General features: G+C 45.8%; 3 protein-coding genes across 3 annotated transcripts; 2 read left to right on the top strand and 1 right to left on the bottom strand.

The window, feature by feature from the left end:
- Positions 1–1,856: 1,856 nt before the first annotated feature.
- L3040_008637 (uncharacterized protein) lies at positions 1,857–3,314 on the top strand (the record flags this gene model as incomplete). Its single annotated transcript, XM_007296041.2, has 2 exons — positions 1,857–1,937; positions 1,989–3,314. The coding sequence occupies 2 exons, from the start codon at positions 1,857–1,859 to the stop codon at positions 3,312–3,314; spliced, it is 1,407 nt and encodes a 468-aa protein (XP_007296103.2).
- Positions 3,315–5,676: 2,362 nt separating this feature from the next.
- On the top strand, positions 5,677–6,108 carry L3040_008636 (uncharacterized protein; the record flags this gene model as incomplete). The annotated part of the gene is made up of 1 exon (XM_007296042.1): positions 5,677–6,108. One exon carries the CDS (start codon positions 5,677–5,679, stop codon positions 6,106–6,108), a length of 432 nt encoding a protein of 143 aa, XP_007296104.1.
- Positions 6,109–14,337: 8,229 nt separating this feature from the next.
- Positions 14,338–16,186, bottom strand: L3040_008635 (uncharacterized protein; the record flags this gene model as incomplete). Its single annotated transcript, XM_066157136.1, has 5 exons — positions 14,338–14,383; positions 14,448–14,497; positions 14,675–15,581; positions 15,679–15,791; positions 16,088–16,186. The coding sequence occupies 5 exons, from the start codon at positions 16,184–16,186 to the stop codon at positions 14,338–14,340; spliced, it is 1,215 nt and encodes a 404-aa protein (XP_066010399.1).
- Between the last annotated feature and the right edge of the window lie 1,033 nt (positions 16,187–17,219).

Here is a 17,219-nt window from a genome sequence, read left to right as displayed (position 1 = left end):
GTCTGTCACCGCGGCCAGCGAAGATCGGGTTTCTGAGCCTGTACGCGGCGCTAGCTACGAACCTACGATATTTTCTATGATATATGTAAAGCCGATCAAAAAACGCACTTTTCGAGGTTATCGAGGCGATACACTTTACTGCTAGCTATTTCTTTCGTATCTGCCGACGGAACGAAAGACGATTGAAAATACGAAATAAGTATTATGATATACTCTCTTATACGAAACTCGAACCTTATATTATCGATCTGCTCAATGACTTTATTCGACGATCGAATTCGACCTTTTTTTCGATACTCAAAAAGCGGTATTTACGATCGATTATATAAGAACGCTAAAAGAATGAAATAGATACGGTAGCAGCTTAGCTTTTCGGAACTCTCGGGATTGCTATACGATAAAGAAACCTTTAGCAAATGCTAGCTCGAGGACGCTTACAATTTTAACCGATTACGAATACAAAGGGTACGGAATGAAAAGGAAAGAGGATCTCGGTCGAATACTCGATTGAATAATTGAAAAGACGGTGTATCGAGCCGCTAATAATTAATCGTAATAAAGGCGACCGTAGCAATTAAAACATTGATCAAAGCGAGCTTGCGAAGCTTTGTGTTACCGGAGAGCTCCTTCCCCTATAAGGGGGAATGTGGCCTCATGAAAAAATGCAAATAACCTTTTTTTAGCGAATGGAACTGATTGGTCAGTTAAAAAGTGCGCGTGGTGACGGGAGGCAGAATCCCAAAATGGCAGACAACGTGATTGAAGTACCGGTACTAACAATTGAAGACTAAAGATTTCGAATTTCAAATCATTCAAACAAACACGCCTCTTCAAATTCTGTGAACTCTCAATTGCGCGTATATACCTTGGTAGGTGCACTCCCAAGCTCGCTTTGATATTACGTAAGCTGCTTGCCATTTACGTCAACTTACTTGATAGCCAAGAATTGCCGTCAATAAAAGGACTAGAATACATTAGAGCTGCGATACCGCAGGATGAAAGACCCGGGACTCTATATGGATTTGTATTTTTTTCCTTTCGTGGTTTTGATCTTATCGATATAAATGAACTTTGTATTTAGCAAACTATTGAGTTTATTAAAACCGCTTTCCTTTGCGAAGTGTTTAGGTCGAGATCTGATGCCGGCACGTCGGAATACCCTTAAAGAGGTGATAACTTGATAAGTCGGACTCTTAGGACCCGCAACAGACGTTGAAATTACTAATACTACTACTACACTACTACTACTACTACTACTACTACTACTACTAGTATGTCACCGCCTTTACAGAATATTTCACCACCAAAAATCACCTGGGCCGACGACCTCCCTGTGAGCGAAGGCGGTGACATGCTTTACCCATGACACCGCTGGCTGGGAGTCCCGGTTTGGAGGTGCCGACTTGGCTACGCCAAGTCGGTGTTTTTTACCATAATACTGCGTACCTACTTAAGACAACCGACGATTACCACTAACGAAGAAGTCAACATCTCGGTTTATAAAAACCAGTTGTGAAACATACTGTTTGAAAAATCGAACTCACTCCTTTGATTGCGAGGTTTATCACGAGCTTTGAATTACACTTTCCGTACACCGATACTTGTAAGTAAGGAGGCTCAAATTTCAAAACCGAGTCTTACTTGGCATTTTCAACTTCTACTTGTAAATCGAGTTGGACCAAACGCAGTTTGAGATCAAAACCCAGAATCTGACTTTTCAGGTAGTATCTCACGCAGACCAAACTGGCCCGGAGCCGCGAGGTCACCCCTTCAACTCGAAAATTATTCCCGCCAGCCTTCTAGCCTTTCCCTGGAAATTTGCATTGTGAATGTTGCGACGCGTTTCTTCTGCTATAATGAATGCAACCATAGCAAGAACTCCACCCAACAACCCTTTGATTGTTGTTCTCGGTGCGACCGGCACAGGGAAGTCCCAGGTATGATAACTCGCCCTCTAAGCCAGGTCAACCCAACTTACACTCCAATAGTTAGCAGTCGACTTGGCCACACGCTTCAGTGGGGAAATTATTAATGCTGATGCGGTTCAAATGTACGATGGGCTGCCGATCATAACGAATAGAATTACCTCAAAAGAGCAACAAGGCATCCCCCATCATCTCCTTGGATTCATTGCGCTCAAGGAGGAACCCTGGCGAGTGAGTTTGTTTAAACAGAAAGCTGGAGAAATCATCAAGGAAATTCGATCAAGAGGACGTCTCCCTATTGTTGTCGGAGGAACACACTATTATACCCAATCGCTGCTTTTCACAGATGCATTAGTCGAAGCTGCACAAAGCGACGAGGAACAAGTACAGCCAGAGCTCACAAACCAAGAAATCTCGGAGAAATACCCTGTACTTGAGGGCCCTACAGAAGACATGATAAATCTTCTGAAAGAGGTTGATCCTGTCATGGCAGAGAAGTGGCACCCCAAGGATAGACGCAAAATCCGCAGGTCTTTGGAAATATTCTTAGTGACTGGGAAGAAGGCCTCAGACATCTATACGGCGCAGCAGCAAAGGAAAGCTTTGGCCAAAGCCACTTCGGACCACGATCCTGCCTCGGATACTCTGATAGACAGAAAATCAACACTCTTGTTCTGGGTGCACGCCGAATCCGAGGTCTTGAAGACTCGCCTCGATTCAAGGGTTGACAAGATGCTGAAGGCTGGACTTCTAGAGGAAGTGGGCTCGATGGACTTGTTTCTCCGTGGCCAGGCTGAAGCTGGTGTCAAGGTTGACCGGACGCGAGGTATTTGGGTCTCGATTGGCTACAAGGAATTTGAGCCTTATCTCGATGCATTGCACTCGGGAAAGGCTACACCCAAAGAGCTAAACAAGCTCTTTGAGCTCTCTGTCAAGCAAACGAAAACTGCCACTCGGCATTACGCCAAGCAACAGCTGCGGTGGATTCGTCTTAAGTTCATCCCAGCACTCTCAGAAGACGGTTCACTCGCCAGGCTCTATCTCCTCGACGGCAGCGATGTGGCGCAGTTCTCGGATACTGTAACGCAACCTGCCATTAAGGTCACCGAGACCTTTCTAGGCGGAGGCAAGCCGACGTCTCCACTAGAACTATGTGCAGCTGCCGCACAGTTTCTTGGTCCCGACAGGGATAAGGTGGAGCCAACAGATGTCCACATTCGTCAAGAGTGCGAAACATGTCGAGTGGTAACAGTGACTGATCTCCAATGGCAAACACATCTCCAAAGCCGTCGTCATCGAGCTCTGGTCAAGAAGAAACAGAAGAACGATGCTCACAGTAGGCATTTCGACCGAAAAACCGGCAGCATAGCAGGGTCGAATGCATCTTGAGGACTTCATGGCGCGCACTCGAGAACTTGAGATTAGATGGGTAGCCAACGAGAATCGAGGGCCAATCCTCTCAGTCAAGAAAAAGGAGTGAGTGGAGGGAACTTGGCAAGTATCGATGCTACTACAGAGCACATGGAAGTGAGGCAAATCCTGTAACGGCTTCTGAAACAGACACGCTGAACAAATGTTCGCAACACAACCTCTTCACCGCGCCATTCATAATCGTCCCTCTGCATTTGCTTTTATATATCATTGTGATTCATATTCTGGCCCTATCCTGCCTCATGTACCTTCAGCTTGGAACTCCCGACACTGTCTGTCTCTTTTGCCCTCTTTTTTTCCGCTTACCATGTCCAAAGCCAGCCAGCAACTTCTTGCATGCTTTTTCACCTCTCTCCCAAATCTATGCTCCTGATTACGTTACATCGTCTCTGCTCTCAAACCCGTCTGTCTGGAGCACGTTCATAAGCTAGTCACAGCACGTGATCTGGCCCATTTACACAATTTGCAAAGCAAATCTTTTTCTGTAGAGGCACTCAGTCTTTCTTTCTGATAAATCGTTAAGTAAGGCGTCGGGTATATTTTTTTACACGGGATGGCAAAGAGCCCCAGATCTCGCAGGATGATTATTACTGCTGAGTTCTGCAGGTTTTGTCTCTGATCCGTTTGGCTTCCAGTTCGCGTAAGGGCTGAGAGATAATCAATGTCCTTGACGCCGACAGAATGTAGCTGTACGGAGGAGCGAGGACTGAACCACGAATTCCGTCCCCTACAATTGCAACGACGGGCGAAGACTTTGACATTTGAGTTCGAGAAGACAGAATCGTAAGAGATGTCTGGCCCATGCCCAAATTCCGTGTAAGAGCATGGGATAGGACTTTACAAAATTGATGGTTTACTGCGTGGAATTTCATGGGAACATTCAGTATTGCTATGTATAGGCCGACTCGATTAAGTCGAGACTCGATTTTCAATCGCATCTGGTTGGATAATGATCAACCCATGAATGATGCATGCTTGTGTCGGGGATTGGCTTCAATCAGTAACTGAAGTCACTCGAAATATCGGGCCAGATCTTGGACATGAATTGATCAAGCACGCGAGAGAGGGTCACATGTGTTCAGATGCCCGCGCCGGAAGCCAGTGGTCCGCGGCTCGAAAGTTCGATGGATAGTAATATTTCCTGTTAAATTTACGGAGTAGTTTTGTATCCATCCCATCGCTTAACCTTTGCATACTTGGAGGGCTACGATTCTTTACCTGTACGAGGTGCCTCCTACGAACCTTCAGCTCTCTTTCTCTCTTTCTCCTGCGGTAGAGAAAGAAACAGAGAGTCTAGAGGGCCGAAATTGAACCATCGATATGCAACGTCTCTTCGAGGAGATATTCCTTTACCGGCGGTTCCGAACCTCCCTCTTCCCTTTTCTCGAACACCACGCCGACTACGATCTATACCTGACGAGCATAGCGACTAAAAAGACCAGAATAATTTGCGATAAACGAGGAACGGGTGTAAGAGATAAGATAGGATGGGCTTAGTTCGACTGATCGAAAACACGGTATTGCGCCTTCGAAACAGCGTTCTGCAAACACACCGGCTATCCAAAGGCTACGTAAGCGAGCTTTTTTAGCTTTACAACGAAGGAAAACGATATTTATAGTAGTATTATGCGGATCGAGCCCGCCCGTAAGGCCACAGGTGTTCAACAGTTGTCGAGAGAAAACTTAACGCACAGCACTATTCCTTTTAAGGGGTTTAATACCTTTATTTAGCACGTCGCAGTACCGGTACCCCATGGGAGGTCCCCAGGGTCCAAGCAGTGCGTTTTGGATCTCCGCCCGACGTTAATAATAGTAGTAAGTACTACTATTTACGTACTACAACATCACAGGCATAGTGTTACACCCTGAGGGTAGGATAACCAAGAGGTTTAAAGTGGAGATTTAGACTTTTAAGGCTTCCTCAGGCTGTGACACTTAGGCCTGTACCGTGGTACGTACTGTAGTATTTTTCAAGGCTGAATCCTGATAGTAGTAAGTTGATTGGTTTAAGCCCTGGTAAAATCTCTTGCGAAATTATACTTTCGACATGTACTACGTATTCATTGGGGGAGGAGAGTAAGTTTGAAACTAGTACTAGTAAAGAGGCCCACTTAAGCGAGCCGACGGTTACGTACTGGTACTGCTCGTATTAGTTTATTTCATACAGTACTACTGTAGCGATAAAAAGTATATATACGAAATTGCCGAGACACTTCGCAATCACAACTATATAAGATGAGCTATCCTTTTGTAGTCTTCTCATCAACTCATCAACTCACTCCGTTAAGACAATCGATTACTATCATTTACCAACTCCATTATGCGTTTCAATAACAACCTCCTCTTGATCGCCTCCTTCTTCGGCGCCGCAACCCCTTTCCGTCGAACTTGCAGGCCCGCTACTGCTAATGATGGCAAGGGCTTTTATACTATGACAGACATCGACACTTGGGATAATATCGCGGCCGACTTTTGCGTCAGTCTAGTAGACTTGCAAAAGATGAACCCTGACGGCCCTGGGAATGTAGGAGACATTTTCACAGTTCCTTGCAAAGATCGAGAACGCGATTGCGCTAGGATACCGGACAGCACCTATGGTTACTATACGATCGTCGATGGCGACAACTGGGCATCTATCGCGAGTGATTTTTGCGCCAATGTCGATGATTTGAGGTCTTTAAACCCTCAGACTATTGTGAACGAAACAGCTACCGCTGGCGTGGTCGTCCAAGTTCTTTGCGATTGGAACTAGTTACGATAAAGGCCTTATCCGCTCGCTCGCTTTGCTTATTGCGGGCTCATGATAAGCATAAGATTAGCGACGGAATGGGTTGTGGGTTGGACTCTACTTTAGAGCTGGGATCTGTTAGGCAGTTGAACTGTTCTCTCTCTTCTTGGACAATAAGGTTGAGCTCAGTGTATTTCGGAAGTTCGGAAGAAAGGAAGGAGGTTCGTGCATGGAAATCAAGTCTCTCGTTATTATTTGATGTTAAGGACTTACTTATCAACAAATAAAATATGATATCGATAAATTGATTTTCAAAGTGACGTATCATTATATACATAGAATGTCGATAACTATTGTTCCTAGTACTTGCTACGGCTGAGAAAAGGTAGCATTGTATTAGGGTGTGTATGGCTCGCAGATGCAAGCCAAGTTGCACTATTAAAATATTCTTGCATCTCTAAGTTGCACGTCAAGATGCAAGAATTGAGCAATTTGTATGGCTCGTGCACGTAAATCTTGCAAAGTGTGCATTTGACCTTGCAACTGCAGTTGTACTATACAAATCGAAGTTGCAGCAAAAAGCTCTAACTCTTAAGTTGCGAGCTCAAGTTGCAAGCTATTCCCGCCCCCCCCTCCCCCCCCCCCTTTACAACGCTACCTTTTTGCAATAGCTTCTTTTAAAGATGTTTTGAAAAAGCGTAATTTGCGCAATCGCAATATCGGTATCATTATCGCTGCGATGAAAGCATGCGCTGCTGCTTAATAATATTATAAAAACAATTTCGTAAAAATCCCGACCTAGCGCAGCCAGGTCGGCACTACTAAAGCGGGATAATAACGGCATACTACTTATTCAACAATAATTATTAATATAAAAAAAATTATATGCTTAAAAATTCTTGCTTTAAAAATTTAAATTGAAAATATAAAGTTGCATTCATTTTTTAATAATACAATACATTAAAATATAATAAAAATATAGCTAAAAACTGTTTTAAATAATTCAAATTTACTTGTTTGCTACGAATATTTTAACGACTTTAATCTTAATTAAAAAAAACGTCTTATAAATCGAAAATCAACAATTCAATTTATTATATTATTAAAAGTATTAATTATTAAAGAAAAGTTGGTAATGATGCACGTATTCTTTTAATAAGTTAAAATAAAAGTCCGATTTTCGTGTTCCTCGCTTATTCTAATATATACGCGGCAATTCTAATATATACGTATTAATAAAATCGAAAAGTACATATCAAAAGTATTAGTTTTATTACTTTAACTCAACACAATAAAAGAATGATAATTTATAATTGAGATTTAATTAATTAGTTGATATTAAACTTAGTACAATACATCTTTTATACAATAATAATTACGATATATTGATTTATTAATTTTTTATTTATTATAAAAAAGCAATTTTTTCTTAAAAAAAATCTGAAGTTGCAAATTGCTATTTGCTAGTTGCGAGCCATACAGGCCTTGGAACGTGCAACTTCCACGGTCAAGTTGAGTTGATCCTATTTAAGATCAACTCAACTGCCTACCTTAAAGGCAGGTAGGGGGTCATTTAAACCGTCAGCTGATAATCCGATGACGGTCTCTTTAAAAGACGATTCCAAGAGGTTGGCATAGCTAGTGGATCACCTTAAGCCGATACTTAAAATTGAATAGAATCTGAAAACAAACGATTTAAATTATTTAAATCGTAGCTAAAAAAAAACTATTTCAATCGATTGAATCGTTTTTTATAAGAGTTCGTCTTTTCGTGAAAAGATTATTACTAAAATAAGACGGTTTTAATCGATTAAATAGTCGTTTATAAAAGACGGTCTTTTTATGAAAAGACCGTTTTAAGACCGTCCTGTGGCCGTCCCAAGGCCGTCCCAAGGCCGTCCCCGAACTTGAAACCGTCCCGAAAAACGTTGATTAATAAGCAAATTTTTTATTTTTTTTTTCAATTGCTTAGCAGTCTACCCTCTAGTAGGTATACCACCCCCTTATTACCACCCGCCCCCCCCCCCCCCCCCCCCCCCCCCCCCTCCTCCCCGGGTGCTGTAAAGGCGCATCTGCGCGGGTGAACTTTTATTGAATCGATCGATTCTGATTATTAAAAATTTAAAGCGTTGATATATAAGCCGTAGCAGCGATACCGAGAAATATCTTGGCATCGAATTTATTAAATTATTACTAAAACGATTCCATTTAAGAAATGGTTTTCATTTACAACTATATTTTGTTTGAAATAGTTATCGAACTATTTCAATTTTTTAAAACGAGCTTATTAGTAAGCCTGTTTTAAAAATATGGACGGGGACGGCCATGGGACGGCCACAAAACGGTCTCTTTCAATGGGACGGTCTTCTCGGCAAACTATTATTGAAAAGAGCTTAGTACTGAATTTAAGCGGTCTAATAACCGTCTTTTATAAAAGAGGGTCAGAGGACCGTTCAAATGACCCCCTACCTGCCTTTAAGGTAGTTGCACGGACGTGCAACTGCGAGCCATACACACCCTTAGCTACCAATCTGTACGCTTGGTATGGAGAAGGAAAGACGAGGAAGGAAGAACTACTACGTAGAATACAGGAGGGCGCCGAGGTCTTGTACCGTGGGGCGGCCGCTAGCCTCTGCTTACTAATCCCCTATTTCCCCATTCACCCAGGGCCTGAGGCCTGCTAGCACCGGAGTAGTACTTAGTAGTATCTAGTAATAATACTAAGTCATAAGAAGAAGCTTCTGATGAGTGTGGTTGTGGTTGAATGACTTGTATTCTCTAGAACTAGGAATTGGGGCGAGGTTTTAGCTCTCCTTCCACTTTACCTAGCAACACACCACTTCAACAGTGGAGGGGGAGAGCTTGTGTGTGGAGAGGATAATAATAGTACAACAACAACAACAACCTTTGCATACTTCATGCTTTATATGTACCACCCTTAATTTAGTCAATCAATCAGCAGGGACCAAAGCCTGAACCGGACTTTCTCTACGGAGGTATCGAATGGCCTGGCCCTGCCCTGCCCCACAAGCAAATTAAGTGCAGTGTAAAACCGACACCTGATCTGCCGGTACTTACGGAGTAGTACTGTACAACTTGCTACTTGTACGTACCACGGTACAGGCCTAAGTATTACCCCTCGAGGGTGCCTTAAAAGTTTAGTTTCCACTTTAAACCCCCTGTTTTCCCTACCCTCGAGGGGTAATACTTACGCCTGCGACGTAGTAGTACGTGGTACGTCCCAGGCGTAGTAAGTATTACCCCTCGAGGATAGGGTAACCAGGGGGTTTATAGTGGGAACTAAGATTTTGAGGCACCCTCGAGGGGTAATACTTAGGCCTGTACCGTGGTACTAGCTATGGTTAGCTGACCATAAATAGCATAATTTTAAGTACAGATATATTTAGAGTGTTTTCGACTTGGGGAGGGCCAAGTGAAACAAACATACTACTACCACGGTACAGGCCTAAGTATTACCCCTCGAGGGTGCCTCAAAAGTTTAGTTTCAACTCTAAACCCCCTGGTTACCCTAGCGTCGAGGGGTAATACTTAGGCCTGTACCATGGTATATTAGTTTAGAAACAATTGGGTGCTGCCGAGAGCTTTTGCCTCGGCAGAAGGGTGTGTTGCTAGGTAAAAGTGGAAGGAGAGCATGGTGCACGTGCCACCAAGGCAGTGCACGGATCTCAGGCCTTGGCACTGGTTCCTATACTACAACCTCGCCCCAATTCCTAGGTAGTTCTACTTAGAGAATACAAGTCAATCAACCACAACCACACTCATCAGAAGCTTCCTCTTGTGACCTAGTATTATCATTAAGTAAGTATTAGCAATAACAGTTATCGGAATTCTATATATGTAAAGACACGTCACTTTAAGAATTGATTGGCGGATTATAATAGTCGATAGTATGTTTTTAATTATTAATGATTAGGTCTTTACAGTAACATCTTATAATAAGAGAAGACCCAGTTTTCATCCACTAACCTCCTTCCCGTCGAAATACATTGAGCTCAACTCTGTTATCGAAGAAGATACAGTAAAAGGAGCAGTTCAATTGCTTACTGTAATAGATCTCAGCTTTAAAATAAAGTCCAAATTACAACCCATTTCCGTCGCCAATAGGGGGCTACGATTCTTGATCTATACGAAGTGCCCCTTACGAACCTTCAGCTCTTTCTCTCTCTTTTTCTTGCGGTAAAGAAAGAGATAAAGAATCCATAGAGCCGATATTAAATCATCGATATGCGACGTCTCTTCGAGGAGATTTTCCTTCACCGGCGGTTCCGAACTGTGACCACACGCCAGGTCTCCTAGGCCTATTCTCACGTGCGCCAAGCTACTTCCTTCTTTTCCTTTTCATATTCTCTCACTTCTCTCGTTCCCCTCTTTTCACCCGTGAACCATGCATGGTTCATGCGTCCTTGGCGCTCCCCACCTTCGTGTATATACTATAAGCTTCAGCTTCCTTTAACCTCTCTACAATCGCTACTTATTGATTCTAAGTTATTACTTTGAGATCTTCATGAGCTCCATGTGATCCCCCGCGCTCCCGTGAGTTCCTTAGGTAATCGCTTAAGGTCGTCACCCACGCCGATTACGATCTATACTTAACGGGCATACCGATTGAAAAGACCAAAAGCATTTGCGATAGAAAAAAAAAAAAAAATGCAAAAGATAAAATAAGAAAGGCATAGTTCGACTAATCGAAAACACGGTATTACGCTTTCGAAAAAGCGTTCTGCAAACATATCGGCTTTATTGGAGAGCTACGAACGCGAGCCTTTTTAGCTTTATGACGAAGGAAAACGATGTTTGTATTATACGGATCGAGGCCGCCCGTAAGGCTATACGTATTCGATAGTTGTCGAAAGACAACTCGACCCATAGCACTATGAATTGCTTTTAAGGGGTTTGCATAGTATTCAACTTTGTATATAATTCCTCTACTTAGCACGTCGCCGTACCCCATGGGAGGTCCCTAAGGTCCAAGCCCTGCGTTTTAGATACCCGCCCGACGTTAATAAATACAACAAACAACAACAACATTCCGTCGCTAATCCCATGCCTATTATAGCCCCGCAATAGGCATAACGAGCGAGCGGATGAGGCCTTCATTATAGCTAGCTAGTTCCAAGAGCAAGGAACCTTCAAGACCCAGCCAGGGGTAATCGGGTTGCTCTTGATAAGGTCGGAGTTCATGTACTGCACATTACCGACACTAGTGCAGAAATCTTCCGCAATAGGTGTCAACTCGTCGCCATTGAAGACCGCATAATACCTACCGGTATTATTACTGCCCGGATGCTAGCGCAATCGCGATTTCGAGCTTTGCAAGGAACTCTATAAAAGGTTTCTGCCCTAATAGGGATGCTAGTGTTCAAGTTTTCCTAGCGTTGGTCCAGTGGTGCAAAAGTCGGCCGCGACATTCTCCAGTTAGGTGTCGGATCCTGTAAGGGTGTAAAAGCCGGTAATGCCGGTGCCGGCGGCGCCGCTGCTAGTGTCGAGCTTGCAGCCTCGACGGAGGGCGGTTGCGACGCCGAGGAAGGGGGCGAGCAAGAAGAGGTTGTTATTGAAACGCATAATAGAGTTAGTATATAAAGGTGATCGTTTTAACGAATTGAGCTTATAAGAAGATTATAAAGCATTGTGATGATAAGTAGTGTATAATAAGAATGAAGATAGAAAGAGGAATAGCTTATTATATATATAGTTGTGACTACGAAATGGCTCGGCAATTTCGTATATTATACTTACCATCGCTAGTATGAAAATAACGAGCAGTACGTAACTAAGACTAAAAGGATATAAGGACACTTAAGCGAGCCGACGATTACGGGATAGATACCTATGCGGATGGTTGAATGCCGGCGTAATAAGATTGAAGATAGAATATTCCAGAAACAAAGAATATACGGAGAAGAGAGTGCCAGCATATCTTTAAGGATTGTTTGATAAGGGTTTCGAAGTATGGATTTATTACGTAGACTTTCAGACTTTCATAAGGGGACGGTGTACGTAGTACTACTGTACGTCCCAGGCGTAAGTACGTAGTACTACCTATAAGTAGTAGGTAGCACCGGGAGCCAAAAATAGAAAACAGGGGCAGGCTGGTACTTACTCATTCGGCGAGGCTGGAAGCGGTTTAGTGTGCGAGATACGGAGCAAGCGAGACAATAGGGGGGGACGGGGCCGTCGACGAAGTAAGATGGCAGCAACATGAACTCGGTCGGCATGAGGTATGTATGTGGAGCCACGGAGTAAATTCCTGTTGAGGTGATATACGGAATATGGATCCCTCATGGACAGTGTGCTGAGGGTTCAGGGAGAGCAAACATACTATTAAATACGGATTAAGTGAGGGTGTGAATATGAACTCTGCCTACCCACAAGCACACAAGCACACAAGTAGACAAGCCTAACTCCTTCCAGGCTGGCGCCGCTGGTATAGTATGGTATAGTATGGTATGCAGTGAGCTCTTCTGTTCTATGTACGTACGACGGTACTTGACAAGATACAGTACAGTGAATATAAACAAGATGACAATCCAGAACCCTCCTCAGCTCCGTACATCTTCGAGAATCTTCTTCCCAGTAGTAAACGTGGCAGACCACTTCCCCGGACTGGATTGCTTGCTCGCTGATAGAGGTTTGTCCGAATCCCCCGTCCACTATGTCGAGGGATCTCCGGCTTCGCGGCTCTCGCGAGTGTGTACTTCGTACGTACTACTATGTACTCTGTATAAAGCAAGCGACCAGACCCCCACCCCCCCCCCCTCCCCCTCCGACCGGAACATTCCATCTCTACTCTCTCTTTTACTTCTAGATCATCTAATCTATCCTTGCTTGACATATGAGTATATATATATTTTTATACATGAAACAGCACTAAACTTCCTACCCATCCCTTCCTAGCATATCCCATCCATGACATACTACGTACGTAGTAGGTATCAATTACTCATTCCGAAATAACCATAACGATTCGATCCGATCCGGAGCGCTATACTTATTGAATGCGGACCAACAAGTAAGTACTAACTACTACGTACTACGTAAGTACGTAGCTTGCCAGCCCAAGGAGAAGGACAAGAGAAACATTAGAAGAAGAATATTAGCTAGCTAGATAGCCATCCGTCACAGGAAAGGAGGAGGAGGAGGAGGAGGTCTTGCACTTCAAGTATACTACTACACACCTACCCTTCCCATCTTCCCATCTCCCCATCTCCCCATCTCCCTTTCTCCCCTCAACATCAACATCAACATCACCACTCCCTAATCCAATAGCCACCCAGCTCCTAACATGACACAACACACAACACGCCATTAACTTATCTTACCTTACCAATACCGTCCTTTCATTTCTTTTTATTTCATTCCACCTCCTTTCATTTCCTTCCATCTCACTCCATCTCATCTCTTTTCACTTCCTTTCATCTCTTCTCTCCGCCCCTTTTAGCTTTGCCTTTTAGCTTTGCTTTTTAGCTTTGCCTTTGGCACTACTTTAGCTCTGGCTCTAGCTTTGCCTTTAGCTTTAACTCTGCCCTTACATACTACGTACGTAGTACGTACAGTAGTACTACGTACTTACGCTTTCCCCCCCCCCCCCCCCCCCCGTCCCCCTCCCCGGTCTCCTCCTCGCCATTCGTTATCCATTCATCTCTCTCCAGGCGCCGCAGCCAACCTGCTGCTCGCCGTGAGAGGCGATGCAGGTGCGATGGGAAACGCGGCTCTCTTGTCGTGATGATCGATGTGATTGAGAATCTGCTACTCCGTGTGGTCTCAATCCGTCCGTATGAGGGAGGGAGGGCAGCGGGGATGGGGATGTGGGTGCGTGGGTGGGCTGGCTGGCTGGCTGGCTCTGAGTGTGGCGTCGGGTATGCATTATTTTTTTTATTTTTATTCAAAAAAATTATGTATTTATGTATCTATTTATTTATTTTGGTTTGAAATGGAACCCTTTTTCGCGTTTCGTTCCTTGATCCCCCAAGCATGTAAGTAAACAAGACGCATAGCAGAGAAGAGTCACTTTTTTTTGGGGGGCATGGGGATGCAGCTCCATTGCCATACATACTCCCCCTTACTTGACCAGAGATTTCAGGGGGATGTGTGTTGGTTGATGGGAATTGTTGATACCGGTATAGTAGTAGCTGGCTAGAACAAAGGCTAGGACCAATGATATCAGATCCTAGTCGATAGACTAAATAAGAAAATTCGTCTACATACAAGATGGGAGTCAAAAATGCTCGGAAGTCAACCTATACTCCGTACATCGACCCGCCCACGTTCAATGACGAAGCTGCGATGCCCAATCAGCCAATGCCATGATACACAAAAATAACAAGAACCGAAAGATCCCATACCAGGCAACCGTGCGGCGGAGAATGTCCACCCAGCGTTTGAAGATAACCCGCTAAAGTGTAAAATATCCATGAGTTCACAACTTAACAAGGTCCTGTGTACTGCTACTCTGTTGTACATCACCGAGCTCGTGCAGACTTCCACCGTCACCGGGCTGATGCTCTATTTCAAGAGGAAGACCACATTGCTCGAGTGGCCACTGCATCCTTGCTCTCCAATTGCTACCGACCCGCTCGGAGATGGTAAGGATAATGTTCAGGATCCAGCCGTGCACAAACCAACGACGGGGTAGTTCCTTGGTAAGAGTGCATCCATGCGCCAGGATGACTAACGCCATCGGCTGTCTCTGCTCAATCAGGGCGAGGTAATCGTCCGAAATGGTGAGAGGCCACAAAAACCTGGGCAGAGCTGGGCCGCTGTCTAAAGATCGTTGCATCTGAGCAATGGCGTCATGGTATATGGTTTTCATAGCGTCGCTATCTGTCGACGAAGCATTGAGTTGCTGTAGCTCCTCCAGCGCCGCTGCCGCAGCTGGATTTGGGACAAGTTGCGGGTCGACGCCGGGACTGGGAGAATTGCGAGCCACCGGTGACCGCGCTTCTACCAGCTGCTGTGAAGTGTCGAAGAGTTTCCAATAGCTTCGGAAAAATCCAACGATGGTGAAGAGCGTGTCGATCGGGTCCTGGACCGGTTCTTGGTTGCCCGCCGCGTCCGCCAGCTGGGCGGTGCCACAGGAAAAGATGAGAAATAGGCAGGAGAAGGCGGCAGCTGCTATGCCATTTATCTGGGTGATGTCCGATACCGTGGACCGGAAGAGCGTCAACGCCTCGGAGTGATGGGCACGGGCGCGTGATAGATACAGAGAAGCCGAAGGGTCGTTGCCCTTGAGGTGCACAATATGGAGAGCAGAAACGCCGAGCAGTGCATGCATCAGGAACTCATAGGACTGGGCTTGCCCCGGCACGATGATCTCCCATCGATGGCCGCCGTCGCCAAAATCGTGAAAGGTGCGCGCAGTACTCGTGGAATAGTGGTGCATCAACTCCAGATGCTCCAGGTTGATCTGGGATGGCGACGGCGCCGGGGGCTGTGGGTAGGACCTGGAGATTGTCATCCCTGCGCCGGACTGCGCATCTCTGTGGAGGTCATGTGAGCCAGGTACAAGAGAAGGGGGAGAGAGAGTAGAGCGCGAGAGGGAGGAGATGGAGTTCAGGGGAGTAAAGCGGCACGCACTTCGACTGTTTCCTCTTGCCCGCCGGATTGCATGTCGGGAGGCCAAACAGCTCGTAGTCACACAGATCTCGCCATTTGGTGCAGTTGGAGCAGCGAGGGGCGCGCTCGTCGCACTGGAGCCGGTCAGCAGGTGTCGGTGTCAAGATTAATTCGAGTAAATACGGGATATGAATCGACAGGAATGGAAGATGAAGCAATAGGAACAGGATATGATAAACAGATAAACAAGTACAGGGTAGGAATAAATAAGTACGGCATGGCAGCCCGGGATGTATGTATGGACTGGACCTGAAGTCAAAAGATGCGGGACACGACTGACTGGAAGCGGGATACGAGCAACTGATGGACTGACGACTGACGACTGACGACTAACGGACTGACGGACTGACGGACTGACGGACTACCTTACCTTCACTTTGCGCTTCTTGCATTGCCCACATCCGTTTCGCGACTTCGTATGAGGCCGTCTGGAAGCTCGCGATCCGGTTCCGTTTCCGGATCCGTTCATACTGCGGGCCTCGCTCGGTCTCCTGGATGATGATGATGGTGGTGCTGGTGCTGGTGGTGATGTTGGTGCTGGTGAAGCCGAGGCCGAGGCCGACGCCGATGGGGGTGCGGATAACGGAGCTGATGTTAATGGTGATGGAGATGGAGATATTGATGTTGACGATGGCGGCGCAGACCAGTTCATGATGGGTGAAGGAAGAGGGCAGTGATGCAGACTTGGCCAGTCGGGATGAAGATGATGGATGGGTCGGGCCAGTGTTAAGCTGAGTTAAGTTGAGCGAACACGTTGGTTGAGCTGAGTTGAGTTGAGTTGAGTAGAGTTGAGTTGAGTTGAGTTGAGTTGAGGATGAATGAGATGGGAAATAGAGTTGTCGTCAACTGATTGCGCGCTTGGCAGCATCGAGTTCCAAGTTGTCTGTCAGTGCAACGCCGCCACCGCCCGGAGAAGGGGAGGTAGGTGCCCATGGTGCCCATGGTGCCCGTGGGGCTCTTGATGCCCTTGCTTTGCCGTTGCTTTGCCGTTGCTTTGCCGTTGCTTTACCCTGGAGCCTGAAACCCGACAGAGATTTTGTGCTTGGATCTTCCTTTGCAAGCAGCCAGCGTCCCCAGTAGGCCAGGTAAGGTGCCCAAGGCCAGAGTCGGGCAGGGCACTCGGCCACTCACCCTCTCGGCCACGGCACAAATACAACCACCGAACACCAACACAGCCACCAACACCAAGACCACACCACCACCACCACCACCACCACCAACACAACCACCTACACCACCACCACCACCTCCACCTCCACCTCCACCTCCACCTCCTCGAAACCTCCACACCTCCCCGCGGCGGAAGTAGCCATCAAACCAAACCACCACCGTCTCTGAAAAACTAGAACCTCCAGTGTTCCGGATCTAGGTGGCCCCTCAGCCTCAGCCATAATAACATCCCGGATCCATGGCTTGCGATGCGCAACGTGACGCCCCAGGGACACATGGCCAAGCAATGCGGTGTGTGGGTGGTCACCAAAGTTAGCACAGTAGTTCTAGAT

The sequence above is a fragment of the Drepanopeziza brunnea genome, assembly GCF_022702325.1.
Source record: "Drepanopeziza brunnea f. sp. 'multigermtubi' strain 214-2 chromosome Unknown ctg16, whole genome shotgun sequence".
In the NCBI taxonomy this organism is placed as follows: Eukaryota; Fungi; Ascomycota; class Leotiomycetes; order Helotiales; family Drepanopezizaceae; genus Drepanopeziza; species Drepanopeziza brunnea.
The sequence above is the reverse complement of the archived record's forward strand: the minus strand, read 5'-3'. Positions and strand labels throughout refer to the sequence as shown.